Consider the following 15,697-nt stretch of genomic DNA (forward strand, 5'->3'; position numbering starts at 1 on the left):
TTTTTTACTTAATTAAAAGTACTCGTTTTTTTAGAAGTACTCAAGTATAAAAAGTAAATGTCAATGCATTGTTTTATTATTGTTGTATGTAATACTTACATTACCATATGCCTCTGAATATGCGTATACCCTCATATCAATATCACATTTATTTCTAGAACACAGTTCCAGTCGTGGGATTGAATAAGTCACTCAATAACGTCCACAATGGTTTCAGAGTCCCAGTTTTTTGTCTTTTAGTATGAATATGTTAGCCATACCATTATCTATAAGCTAGTGTGCTCCAAAAGACCAAAACAATGACAAAATTCGCATTTAGACCAAACCCAACGTTGAAAATTAAAATCAGGTTGATGTCAGAATCCAGTGTCAGATTGACGTTAATCTCCAACGTTGCACAGGCGTTATATTGTGGTTGAAAATCAGTTGACGTCAGAAACCAACATCAGTCGAGCTCTGACGTCAACCAGACTTTCATTTCCAACCAAAATCATCATTGACGTTACTACTCTCTACTCACGGACCTTGACAGAAATGTAGTGGAGTAAAAAGTACGATATTTGTCTTTCAAATGTAGTGAAGTTAAAATAAAAAGTTTACAGAAAAAATAATACTCAAGTAAAGTACAGATACTCCAAAAGTGTACTTAAGTACAGTACTCAAGTAAATGTACTTTGTTACCGTCCACCTCTGCATAGTTGAGATGAATATACTTGTAAAATATTTCAGATATAATTTATTTCATAAATATACTTGTTGAAGCGTTTCAGCCAATATTCAGACAGATGTTCACTGATCCAGTTAATAATCCTCAGACACGTTGACTGGATCTGGTCTGGTTTCCAGCGGTCTGGTTCCAGTATCAGCTCATCATAAGTTCGTCTGGATTGGTGTGTTATTCTCCGAGCTGATGATGGCGATGTTGGGTATCGCCTCCATGACGGCTGCTTTCTGCTGGTAATACGGGCTCTCCGAGTCCTCGTCCAGAGAAAACGGTGTGACCGACTTTTTTAGTTTCTGAAACCAGAGAAAAGTGTATCTTCACCAATCCAGCGCTGATCATTTCACATATTTTATATCATTACACTGGATAGAAATGGTCTAGGATTTACTTCGAAACAATGTTCACTCATAAATTGCTAGTATTATAATAATGTCAAAGGAAAACATTGATTTAAACACAAAAATTTGAAATAGTATTTTCATCTTTTTTTATAATTTTGTACTGGACAGGCCCAAATATTATTAAACTATTACCTTCAATTTACAACAAATTTACCTTTTAACATGTTGGGGACAGTAAGATGTTTTTATTAATTTTTTCATTATTGATAAAAAGTGACAGTAAAGACATTTATAATGTTACAAAGTATTCTATTTCAAATAAATGCTGTTCTTTTGATCTTTCTATTCATCAAAGAATCCTGAAAAATAAAATATATCACGGTGTCCACAAACATATGAACTGTTTTCAACATTGATAATAATAATAAATGTTTCTCGAGCAGCAAATCATCATATTATACTGATTTCTGAAGGATCATGTGACACTGAAGACTGGAGTAATGATGCTGAAAATTCACAGGAATAAATTACACTTTACTGTATATTCACATAGACAACAGCTACTTTAAATTCTAATCATATTTGATCATTTGTACTGTATCTTTGATCAAATAAATGCAGCTTCGTTGCACAGAAGAGACGTCTTTTGAAAAACATTAAAAAAATCTTTCCGACCCCAAACGTTGAAATAAATGTTTCCAGCTTTAACCCTTTAACCGTAGAGTCGGCCCGGTACCTGAGCGAAGGAGCCGGGCAGAACCCAGAGCGTGTGAACGGCTGCCAGAGGAATCCAGATGATGGACGCTAAAGCGATGAGCCAGCCGACGGCCTGAGCCCACGGCGGGTACACGTAATCCTCGTATCGAGCTGGTTTAAACTGGATCACGGAGAACACCAGGATCACCTGGACACACAAATACAGGTGAAACTCGACAAAAATGTAATATTTTGAAAAGGTTTTCATAAGCTGTAAGCCATAATCATCACAATTATAACAGGCTTGAAATATCTCACTTTGCATGTAATGAGTCTTCAGGTAAGATAACACATACCAACATTTAATTTCAAAGTGAACTATCCCTTTAAGTAAGGTCTTTATACACCACTGAAAACATAGTTATGGATCTTATATTGCATTTCTGTCAATAGATCCTCAGAAATAATACACATTGCACCTTTAAGTTGAATTACTGAAATAAATGAACTTTTGCACCACTTTTTCGAGGTTCACCTGTACCCCTCAGTTCCAACACCAATCCATGTTGTGTTTTCAAAGCTATCAGTGTGTCAGAAAGAGTGAGATCGCACTCACGGTGATCAGGACAGGACAGATGACCCACCAGCAGACCCTGAAGAAGATGTTGGGTTTATTTCCCGTCATCTCTATTAAGTTACTGGACAAGCGATTCACACCTGTTAAAACAGAGCTCAGGTGACCCGAGAAATTGCTTGTTTTATTTACACATTTTTGCATTGTGAATAAAGAATGGCACAATCTATCAGATGTTTCTCTCTCACCATAGATCCAACAAACACCAATCACTTCAAAAAACGCCAGGAACATGATGGACACGATGGCGGTGTAATGATCCATCAGCTGGAACACGTAGATCCCAACCTGAGTCAGAAGACCACGAGACGTTCAGTATAATATCAGACTTACTTCATCTGAACCTCATCATACAGCCCTGCTTTACACACACACACACACACACACACACTGCAAACAATGCTTTTCTTACTCAGTATGTTTGTCTTGTTTCCAGTCCAAATATCTAAACATTCTTAAATCAAGATGTGTTTACTAGAGGAGTAAAATGCCATTAGATATTATGTCTTGTTTTCTGGGGGAATTAATCAAAATGAAGTGATTTGTAGCTTAAAAAAAGCAAAATGATCTGCCAATGGGGTCAGAAAAATAATGTTAATTCAAACAGAAACAAGATTATTTTTCTGACCCCATTGGCAGATAATTTAGCTTGTTTTAAGCAACAACTCACTTCATTTTGATTTATATCCCCAGAAAACAAGACATAATATCTTATGTCAATTTACTACTTTAAGAAATTCATCTAGATTTAAGAAATGTTTGATATTTCGACTGGAAACACGACAAAAATACTAAGTAAGAAAAGCATTTTTTGAAGTGGCATCTGCAATCGGTTTTATATTAAATATAGTTTAAATGGAATCATAAATAATGAAGCTCTTTTAAAACATAATTGTGGTTAAAAATGCATGGAAAAATAAGCAGTGCAAATATACAGAAGTGGCCGAAAGTGATGTCTGGCCTTGGAAAATTCACGTCTTAACGCTTTATTTAAATATTATTGATTACAGATTTTATAAGCATATTGCACAGTTGTGCTTGGTGTCAATTTGTTTTATTTGTGTTATAAAACAAGTTCTCTTTGTATGAACAGCTTGTAACAAATCTTCAAAAACGAGACTTCCGACTTCCCAGTTTGTCTCTGAAAGCCTGTCGACTGGTTTTTATGATTACGTTTTTGTCTGGAAAATCTCAGAAGTGTGTTTTCCACCGAGAGCCTCTCTTCTGCTCGACGACACATGAAGCTAACGCTAATGCACTGTTCAGGATAATGCTGAAGAGCGTTCTGGACTGTAATGTCAATGTGCAAAGAACAGAGATTCATTCAAACTACAGTCTCACAGAGTCAGATCTATATAGTCTATAGTCTCAGATATACTTTATAATCAAACTATCATAAGCGCGTGATTTTAATGAGCTCACCTGTCGAGAACATCTCCACATCTCTATGATCAGATGCTTTCTGAACTGATGTTTCTCATGTCTGTGTTTATTGTGTTATTGAGAGGAAACATATTCAAATGTTCATCTAAACGTCGCTCTCAGCGGTGGACGGCGTCGGGATGTTCGCTGACAGTAAATCACTGCTAAGGTATTTCCAAATGATTTCCTCTTAAGCGGAGAACGAGTATATCGGGGTCTTGAATCACGTTCAGTCTCTTGTGTGTCACGTGATCTCGAGTGCGAAGCTGCAGTTCACTCAATGGCCACCGGTGTCGCTAATAACAAGAGTTCTAAATTCTACATACAGCACCTTTAATGTTAGTATAAAAGCGAAAAGTACAGTAAAGTAAAAGTGATCATGTGACCTGCATGACATTAGGGATGCCCATGAGAAACGCCGCACTGCAGACGACGAGCACGACAAACTCCTTGCGTTTGAGGATCTTCAGGATGGGTTTACTGTAACTGTCCAGCAGACTGGTCACCATCACCTCCACCATGGCGAACTGCAGAACAACAACACAAGGTAAAGTTTAACAGACGCCTTTTCTGTCAACAGCTTTACTCCAGCAAACATTCATGCATGCGTTGCTTAATGTTTTATCCTGGCAGTGAGATAACAAGAGTCAATGAACAGCTCACATTTATAAATCACAGATGTAATCCTAAACAAGACATGGCCAGCTTCATTTCACTCCAAAATATATATAAATTAGGGATGCACCGATATTAAAATTTTGCCCGATACTGATAAATTTTTATATTTGAAAGCCGATAACCGATATATCGGCCGATAAATCTAAATCCAAATTTTTCTATAATTTTTGAGAGCCTTATTACAAAAACAAGTCTCACCATTAAAATCCATGTCCCAAGCACACACTTATAATGATGTTCTCATGATAATTTTATAGCCGATATGACAGACTTGTGTTGCACTGAACTGTGTTTTCCTTTTTTTAAGTGATTTCAATCATATTTCAAGCAATTCAAAAGCATCATGTTGAACAGTGCGCATCTGAAGAGTCTCAGCTGAAGGAAATAATCAGCCTGTTCTCACGTACATGCGTCTCTATAGCACGCAGTGTGCTTATCGAGCAATTTATATGCGAAAATGAGTTTTTACGTGCATATGATACTCAGTTTTCGCGTGCATTTGATATGCACTTCATTGCGTGTAATACACACACACCCCACACCACTAATAAACCTACCGATATGGTACATTTTCTTATCGGGCCGATAACGATAACATTAAAATGATCATATATCGGCCCATACCGATATGGTTGCCGATATATTGTGCATCACTAATATAAACAATATTTTGCATTAAAAAAAAAAGAAGCCTGATAGGATTATTTTATTTTTTCTTCTTTTGATCAAGCTTGAAATACAGAATGACCTGGTTATGTTCTTCAAATGTTTTGTGAGATTCACCCCCAAATGATCTCACAAGCAATGTTTAATCATCTATGTACAGTATAAAAGGAGCAACTACTGTTGGAAATCACAAGTAGTTTTAAAGGGGTGTTTGATTATGATTTGACTTTTCTAACTGTAGTTAGTGTGTAATGTTGCTGTTTGATCATAAACAACATCTGCAAAGTTACAACACTCAAAGTTCAGAGCAAAGGGAGATATTTGCTTTTAAAGAAATCACTTTTTAAGGACTACAACAAACGGCTGGTAGGAACTACACGACATTCCTCCCGGGTTAGTGACATCACCAACCCTAGAATTTACATAAACCCCGCCCCCAGAACACGATTTATAGATTATCATGACAGAATATGCTAATCAATGACTAGAAGATAACTCCACATAATTTACATAAATTCATCAACTAACCATTCAGAAATGTCCTGTTCTTCTACATGTTGTCACTTCTTCTCCAGTCTCTCCAGCATTGTCTGACACACACATCATTGTGTGTGTGTGTGTGTGTGTGTGTGTGTGTGTGTGTGTGTGTGTGTGTGTGTGTGTGTGTGTGTGTGTGTGTGTGTGTGTGTGTGTGTGTGTGTGTGTGTGTGTGTGTGTGTGTGTGTGTGTGTGTGAGGTAAAAGGACATGAGCTGTTGAAGCTCCGCCCCCTGTGCCGGGAGCAGCAGCTCATTTGCATTTAAAGGGACAGACACAAAACGGTGTGTTTTTGCTCACCCTCAAAAAGAGACGATTTTAACATGCAATATAAAAATATCTGTGGGGTATTTTGAGCTAAAACTTCACACACACTCTGGGGACATCAGAGACTTATTTTGCATCTTGTGAATAGAGCATTATACCACCCCCTTAAAGAAAATGAAAGCAGATCATGTGAACTCGTCTCTTGTTATGCATTTACACCTTGACCTACTTTTTAGTGTTTATGAATACAATAAAAGTTCATTATAAGAACATCATCATGTTAGCATAATATAATACAGCAGGACTACACAGTGTTGTGTTGGCCACATTAAGCAGGTTTGTGTTGTCATGATACCTGACTGTCGAGGCCGAGGCAGAGCAACATGAAGAAGAAGAGAACGGCCCACAGAGGAGCAACAGGCATCGTCACAAAGGCTTGTGGGTAAACCACGAACACCAGACCTGGACCTGCAATCATGAGACAGATTTATCAAGTTATTTAGTTGCAAACATTATAAAAAAAACAAGATAGTAAAGGAATGAACACTGAGATAACCCACCGTCCACTGCGATTTCACTGACGGGCACGTTCTGAAGATGAGACATGTAGCCAAACGCAGAGAAGATGACGAATCCGGCTAGAATACTAGTCAGGGAATTTGTGATGGAAATGGCCAGAGTGTCTCTGCAGTGACGGGAATAAAACATGATGAGATTAAATCAATGTTTGTGAATATCTTATTTCTCTCTGCACTTTGAGCTCTGGTGATATAACATTACATACATGGCAGTATACCCGTAAATTAATGAGAGCAATAAATGAATTATCAGTGATCTTTGCTCTAGAGCGATATAGACAAATACAACTAGATTTTATATAACTTTCAGGAAAGTAGATTAGAGATGGTGTGACAGTATTTAGACTGGAGATGATAAAAGTACAGGTTGATCTTCTACTTGAGGATATTGTTGTTGAAGTTGTTGTAGCTGGACATGGCCATCAGCGAGCCGAAGCCGATCCCGATAGAGTTAAAGATCTGAGCCGCTGCATTAATCCATACCTAAACACACACACATGACCCCCCCCCCCACACACACACACACACACACACACACACACACACACACACATTACACACTGTTAATGTGAAACACAGTGAAACAAAACATAATGTGTAACTGGATCACAACAAGCACAGTATTGTGTCAAGAGCTACGCACACACACACGCACGCACGCACGCACGCACGTGTTTGTGTGTGTGTGTGTGTGTGTGTGTGTGTGTGTGTGTGTGTGTGTGTGTGTGTGCGTGCGTGTGTGTGCGTGTGTGTGTGGCAGAGGTTAATAATGCAGTTTATGACAATACATTTATTTCATAAAAGTACACTGTAAAAAATATTCTTACTTAGCATTTTTGTCTTGTTTTCTATTACAAATATCAAAAATTTCTTAAATCAAGATATATTTACGGTAAGCAAAATGAAAAATGTTTCCAAAATTAAGTGAGTTTTGCTTAAAACAAGAACACTTATCTGTCAACGAGGTCAGAAAAATATTGAATTATGTTTATTTTCCTGACCTCATTGCTAGATAATTGTTCTTGTTTTAAGCATAAAGTCACTTAATAAAAAAAAAAAAACATTTTTCATAGAACAAGATTTATTAAGTCAGTCCCGAGTAAATGTATCCTGATTTAAGAATGTTTAGATATTTGTAGAAAATCATTTCTTGCAGTGTAGTCGCAACAAAAATCCCCAAAACATAATTTATGCACATAATTTAGTTTTATCTCCCAGGAACTAAATGCAGTAATACCAAAATACACTGCTTTTTGTGTGTCCAACTAATCATTTTAAATACAAAATAGTTTGTATTTTAATGATAAATGATTGTAATACAGGAGACACTCTGAAAAAAATAATATTGTGCAAAAGTAATGCAACTTAAAAGGTGAAACTAATATATTATATAGACTCATTACATGCAAAGTGAGATATTTCAAGCCTTTATTTGTTATAATTTTGATGATTATGGCTTACAGCTTAAGAAAACCTTTTCACAATATTCTAATTTTGAATTTGGGGTTTTCATAATCATAATCATAAGCCATAATCATCACAATTATAACAAATAAAGACTTGAAATATCTCACTTTGCATGTAATGAGTCTATATAATATATTAGTTTCACCTTTTAAGTTGAATTACTGAAATAAATGAACTTTTGCACTATATTCTAAATTGCTTCATATTTGTGATGTATATTCCGCACCTGCACATTCAGGAGCTTGTCCCACTCGGGGATGATGAAGAAGCGGATGCCGTCGATGGCTCCCGGCAGCTGCACGTTATTGATCAGCAGAGCCAGGAGGATCACGTACGGGAACAGAGCGGTGAAGTACACCACCTGTGGCGGAGGAGAATACAGATAAAAGGATAGCAATTAAGGATATAAGGTGAGTTTAATTGACATTAAAATAATATAATGACTATGATTGATGTATTTTCCATCTGTTCATGTCTTGCTGAATTTGCAGTAATGGTGTTTAGGAGATGGTAACATGATAATACCGTTATTTGAAACACCTTGGGGAAAAAAACACATAAATGGGTAAAAAAAAGATTTAAAAAAGAAATTATATTTAATTTTGCATAAATATTTTTTGTATTTCACATTGATACATTCACTTTTTTCACTCAATTGTTTATCACTTTGTATTTTATGAACATAAAACATGTTTTATCGTTTTAAAACATGAAATCAGCGTGTGAATGTGACCTTGTAAAGTAACTTTTAAAAGTAATGCGTTTCAATATTGTGTTACTCCCTATAAAAAAGTAACTACATGACTACACTTCATGATTTGTTATCACAACTTTTTATAATTTATAATAATAATTCATTACATTTATATAGCGCTTTTCTGGACACCCAAAGCGCTTTACATAGAAGGGGGGAATCTCCTCAACCACCACCAATGTGCAGCATCACCTGGATGATGCGACGGCAGCCATATTGCGCCAGAACGCCCACCACACACCAGCTTACTGGTGGAGAGGAGACAGTGATGAAGCCAATCAGTATATATAGGAGGATGATTAGGAGGCCATGATGGACCGAGGCCACTGGGCAAATTTGGCCAGGACACCGGGGTTACACCCCTACTCTTTCGAAAGACATCCTGGGATTTTTAGTGACCACAGAGAGTCAGGACCTCGGTTTAACGTCTCATCCGAAGGACGGCGCTCTTTTGTCAGTATAGTGTCCCCGTCACTACACTGGGGCGTTAGGACCCACACAGACCACAGGGTGAGCGCCCCCTGCTGGCCACACTAACACCTCTACCAGCAGCAACCTGGATTTCCCAGGAGTCTCCCATCCAAGTACTAACCAGGCTCAGCCCCGCTTAGCTTCACTGGGACACCAGTCTACAGGGCTACAGGGTGATATGGCTGCTGGTTTTATCTTTTGTCAAATCAACTTCGATAACTAATGTGTGAAGATAACATACTATTTTGAGTTTCTGTTTATTAAACCATTCTTAATTCAAATTTTGAATTACAACGAACTCAAAATTTTAAGGCAACAAGGTAACTTACTTTTTTACAGTGCAATTGCGTTACTTAGTTACTTTTTTGTGGAAAGTAATGTTACATTACTTTTTCTCACCTGGGCTGGGTTTTTTTTTTTTTTTTTGTAATAACAAAAATATTTATGTTTTTAGCAAAGAAAAGAAACACAAATGTGATGTTAATCTAAAGTCGAATTAGATCATCGAAAGTCAGCAGCAAAGACGTTGTTTATTAGTGACATTAAATAGATAAAGTAGGTATATTTGCGATATTTAACATAATTTAATTATTGCAGGTTTGCGTAATATTCTAATTGTGCATTTCATTGTGGACAACATAAGGACTGGAGCTGTCAGTTAATAAAAGAGAAAACAAAGAAACTTGCTAAAGGATTAATTTGCTGCAAATTTATGCATTACTTTACTAGTTACTTGAAAAAGTAATCTGATTACATAACTCGAGTAACTTGTAATGCGTTTCCCGCAACACTGAACTGCATTCAGACTCTGCGTGATGATGATGTGGTGTTCTCCGTCTGTTTTTGTTGTTGTTGGTTTTTTTTTTACCTTCCCGGTGGATTTGACTCCTTTAAAGATGCAGAGGTAGACGAGGATCCAGGCCAGCAGAAGCAGGAGGAAGAGCTCCCATCTCAAGACACCAGTCTCCTCCACACCACTGGTCCTCTCCAGCACCTTAAAACTGACACACACACACACACACACACACACACACACACGTGCACGCACGCACACACACACTGCAGTCAACACCAGAACACTTCACTGACCAATCTTGTATGTTGTACAAAAAGTGTGCATATTTTAAAAAATGCACACCTTCACTCTTAATCATATATGCCGAAACATCACATTGAGTTATGAATTACATGAAATTTGACAAAATGTCCCTTGTGTTGTAAAAAAGAAGCACTCTTCTGCATACTTTCAAAAAGTGAGCTTATTATGGAAAAATATAAAGAATACGCTTAAGTGCAAACTGAATGTTTTGTTTTTGAACACTTATTTGCTATTAAATTAAAATGTAGCCTATTAAATAATATTAAATGCAATTAGTTGAAGTTCTGACCCACTTAAGTAAGATGTTATATGATTATTTCTATTGTCTTTAAAATATGGTTAAAGTGTACTGCAGATATACTGGTAAACTAAAATATATCTTGTCAATTCTATGACACATTTTTAAATAAATATTTTGATCTTATATAATTAAATGTCACATTTAGGACATTTAAAAAAATTATTAACTTTAAATGTAATCTCAAAAAAGTACTTCACATGCTTTAGTATGTTAGTCAACACATCGAGTTACACATGTGTATACTTTTTAAAGCACAACAAAAGATTATTAAAACATAATTTTACATTATTCAAAAGTGCACTTCTTAAAGTGTTTTTAAAAACAGTCATGTAAGTGACTCTTAAGTCGTGGCCTTATATTTCATTAATATTATATTAACTGCAAGTACAGATTTTTTTTAATAAATACTCTCATAAATTTTGAGTGCAGATTCATTACAGTTTAGCTCACTTTTCACAAGCGGCTGAGTCATTTGCATCACTGGATATTGTTGGACGTTTAGCATTTCTATTGTAAAACATTAGTTAAAATTAAATATTTAGCTACTTCCAGTAGACTACCTCGTACTCTTCACCTTTAAAACTATAGTATCACTATATTGAATACATGCACAGCTTCTGTGAACAGTAAAGCCCCGCCTCCTTTGTTTTGATTGGTCAACCATTTTGACATTGACGAGAGCTGTTAGACCACTGAGGCGGACTAGTCTAAATATCGAACTTTTAAAGTCCCCCTGTGGTGAAAATCCAGCTTTTAATGTAGTTTATGTGTCTATGTGGTGTTTTTAATCTGCTTTAACACACATCATGTGTAAGTTCATAAGTGGACAGCATTGCTGAGTATTTTCTGCTTAAAACTGCAGTGAACCAAAGACAGTGTTAAAAAACACGGTTTGAAATCGCTGGTGTTTCTGACGTCACACACTACCTTGTAACCAATCAGATCAACGTGTGATCGTCAACCAGTGGATCTCAGGCCCTGTCCCAAATGACGCACTTCATGTGGACTTTCGGTCTCGTGGACTTAAATTGCGCGTGCTCGCTGAGTCTACGAGTCCGTAGACCGTCCCATTCATCATTTTAACGCTCTAAAGTGTGCTCAGCAGCGCCCCCTTTGTACCCTTGAAGCGGTCTTCCGCGAAGCCCGCATAGATGCAGGCTTCACGCACTTTAACTACCCAGAAATCCTTGCGAATTTGCGAAAGGCCAATCAGACAACGAATGGGAGGAGCTTTCGCTCACGTTAACATGAGAAGAACATATTTAAGTGTAAATATCATTATGGTTTGTATGACCTAGGTGTACATTTTACCAGTTATTACCTACAGTTTATACAAACATTATGGTCATCAACCAGTGGTTGATATCTCAAACATAAATATAAATATATATTTATATTTAATATAAACATAAATAGCTTGCTGAATAATAGGCTATGATCGCATTATGATTCATTAAATAAATATAACCGAATGTCAGGGCTTTACTGAGTCATATGTAAATTTTGAAATATAATATTTAAACAACAACTGGACCGTTTTCCTATTTCCGGCGTGGCGATCGAGTCTGTCCCAAAAATACCTCTCAATGCGCCCTCGTGGACTCGCGCCAAGGGCCCTATAGGTCTGCACTACATGACGTCACCAAAGTGTGGAAGTCCACAAGTCCGGAGTGTGCCATTTGGGACAGGGCCTCTGAGTGAGTGAGTGGGTGGAGGCGGGGCTCATTTGCATATTCATAGAACCGCGTATACTAAATGAGGCAAGGGTGTCGAGTTACATTCAAGATATTTTAAGGCATGAAGTTTTTTTTTTAAGGAAAAAACGTTTAAATATGTAATTTTGGTGAGTTTTAAGGGATTAAACTACAGGGGGACTTTAAAACTTTCCATCATTCTAACAACAAATGGTGCATAATGGAGAGCAGCATCAAAAATATTAAATATTGGGCGAACAGTTTGGCAATAGCTGCTCTGAAACAATCTGTATTGCATAAAGTGCTATAGAGATAACGGTAGCTGGTGGTAAAATCATTAAGTTAGGAAGAAGAGGGGATGAACACACTTGAAGAACTGCTGGCTGGCGGTGGAGGACGAGGAGCTGTTGCTCGCCCGGTCGGAGCAGTTCGCCGTGTTCCACGTGTTGTTGCAGTTTTCCCAGAGCAGCTGGCTTCGAAACGAGCTGAACATGTAGTACAGCGCCCATGTGATGATTATATTATAGTATGTGCACATGATGAAAGAGATGGCCACCGTTGCCATGCCAACACCTGCATAGATTGATTACAGGTTACTGACCTTTAGTCAGAACTGCACCATATATTCTCATATCAGTGACAATTATGTCAGTATTGATCTGATTCTGAAGGACTTGTTTGACATTCACATTGCAGTTAATCTCAGGGATTTCAACGTCATGATTATGCATGCGGTGACCTTTCAGCAGGGGACAGGCTTTGGCGAGGGCCAGTACGGGTCCCCTCCGCAGGTACTGGCCCAGTGTGAGCTCCATGTGCAGCAGTGGGATGCCCAACACCACCAGCATCAGCAGGTACGGCACCAGGAACGCACCTGAGGACCACAGGGACCACAACAACACTTCATCCAGTTCGCTTCAGTTCAGGGCCCTAACATCTTACACACCATTAGTTACAGATAAACTCATTCATCAGCTGTCACACTGTCTAACATTTACAGTCTGAAAGGTAAAGGTGAAGCTGTTAAATAACAACAGAAGATAACAAACTCTGCTGTCTTATAGACACGTGCATGGCTTCATAATGCAGTTTTTCCACACTAAAGGGTACTTGTTACATATGTTAATATATGTACTTACCATAGTATTAACTGTAAATTAGGCATAATTACATGCAACTAACCCTCAACCACATCCTAATCATATAGTAAGTACATGCGTATACTTGCTTAATATTACTCAGTGGTTAAATATATAATTACACTGTAACAATGACAACTTAAAATAAAATGTAACCTTTCTTCTTCTTTTTCTTTCTATATACCCTGACATGCTTGGTTATATATACTCTTGTTTAAAATGCTGGGTAAAATATGGACAAACGGTCACAAACCCAAACATTGGGTTAAAAATGTAATGTAAAAATTTAACCCAACGGCTGGGTTTGTCCATATTTTAACCAAAATTGGGTTGAAACAACCCAGCATTTTTTTAGAGTGTACAATATGCTTGGTTCTCAATACAAAATCAAAGAAGCAGAATAAAACAGTAACAATATTTGCACTACAAACCAATGTGCTTGTGAATCCATTTTGTATTGCCTGTGTGTGAAGGGGTTGTAATCTCACAATAAAATGATCCACTTGGCGGGTTTTGCTATTACCTCTGAAAGCAAGTATTCCTATTTCTATGTGATGCTCCGGGTCGAATTTGCCGCGAAATCCAGTGCCGTGATTGAGACCTGCATGCGCGCTCCCGAGCGTCTCGCCTCTCGCCTCGTCTACTGACTTTGCACTCAACAGCGACGACATGGCATGGAGTCTGCTAATACTAGGAAACGACTAGCACAACACAGACTCCAACACAAACTCCACATAATAATAAAAAACAAAAGAAAGCACTTATATAGCATAGAAGTTGCAGTGTCGTCACTGTTGAGTGCAGTCAGTAGACGAGGCGAGAGGCGAGACGCTCGGGAGCGCGCATGCAGGTCTCAGTCACGGCACTGGATTTCGCGGCAAATTCGACCCGGAGCATCACATAGAAATAGGAATACTTGCTTTCAGAGGTAATAGCAAAACCCGCCAAGTGGATCATTTTATTGTGAGATTACAACCCCTTCACACACAGGCAATACAAAATGGATTCATTTTAGTAGAAAAACTCCATACAGCACCTTTAAAAAGTAACTAAGTAACGCAATTTGTTACTTTTTAAAGGGGGTGGTCTAATGCTCTTTTCACAAGATGTAAAATAAGTCTCTGATGTCCCCAGAGTGTGTGTGAAGTTTTAGCTCAAAATACCCCACAGATATTTTTATATCGCATGTTAAAATCGTCACTTTTTGAGGGTGAGCAAAAACACACCGTTTTGTGTCTGTCCCTTTAAATGCAAATGAGCTGCTGCTCCCGGCACAGGGGGCGGAGCTTCAACAGCTCGTGTCCTTTTACCTCACACACACACACACTGAAAATTTCAAAAACCTTTTATGGGTTTTTTTACCTTTTTTAGCCTTTTATGTTCAAACCGGAGTCAGACAATGATGGAGAGACTCAAGAAGAAGTGACAACATGTAGAAGAACAGGACATTTCTGAATGGTTTGTTGATGAATTTATGTAGATTATGTGGAGTTATCTTCTAGTCATATTAGCATATTCTGTCATGATAATCTATAAATCGTGTTCAGGGGGTGGGGTTTATGCAAATTCTAGGGTTGGTGATGTCACTAACCCGGGAGGAATGTGGTGTAGTTCCTACCAGCCGTTTGTTGTAGTTCTTAAAAAGTGATTTCTTTATAAGCAAATATCTCCCTTTGCTTTGAACTTTGAGCGTTGTAACTTTGCAGATGTTGTTTATGATCAAACAGCAACATTACACACTAACTACAGTTAGAAAAGTTAAATCATAGTCAACCACCCCTTTAAGAGAGTAACGCAGTATTGTAATGCATTATTTTTCACAGTATTTCCCCAACACTGCTGGTCAGTTGGTTGGTACTCTTTGTAAGTGAGGAGGAGCATTAGTGTCTCACCTCCACCGCTCCTATAGCACAGGTACGGGAACCTCCAGATGTTCCCCAGTCCCACCGCACACCCGATCCCAGCCAGAGTGAACTCGATCTGCCGGCTCCACGTGGGCCTGCCGGCCTCCTCTTCCACAGCCATGCTTCTTCACAGGGAGACCGGTGTGTGAACGCAGACGGAGATCAGGAGAGAGTCAGTGGTGTGGTGGTGTAATGATTGTTGAGGAGCTGTAATGATTAGCTGGGAGGCGTGGGACAGGGACAAACTACTGAGCCTGACACCATCTGACTGTGCTTACAATTTTTCGGCGTGTGATAATCATAAACACATTGGTTTGTAGTGCAAA

The 15,697-nt window shown here is 38.0% G+C and overlaps 1 protein-coding gene across 1 annotated transcript; it reads right to left on the reverse strand.

Moving 5' to 3' along the window:
• Positions 1-870: 870 nt before the first annotated feature.
• LOC306994770 (sodium- and chloride-dependent GABA transporter ine) lies at positions 871-15,492 on the reverse strand (the record flags this gene model as incomplete). The annotated part of the gene is made up of 13 exons (XM_079605563.1): positions 871-1,017; positions 1,802-1,969; positions 2,378-2,478; positions 2,584-2,683; positions 4,204-4,344; positions 6,320-6,432; positions 6,525-6,649; positions 6,922-7,025; positions 8,236-8,370; positions 10,103-10,235; positions 12,697-12,901; positions 13,068-13,202; positions 15,360-15,492. 13 exons carry the CDS (start codon positions 15,490-15,492, stop codon positions 871-873), a joined length of 1,740 nt encoding a protein of 579 aa, XP_079461689.1.
• Positions 15,493-15,697: the final 205 nt, after the last annotated feature.

This window comes from Phoxinus phoxinus (assembly GCF_949152265.1).
Source record: "Phoxinus phoxinus genome assembly, chromosome: 3".
Lineage (NCBI taxonomy): Eukaryota > Metazoa > Chordata > Actinopteri > Cypriniformes > Leuciscidae > Phoxinus > Phoxinus phoxinus.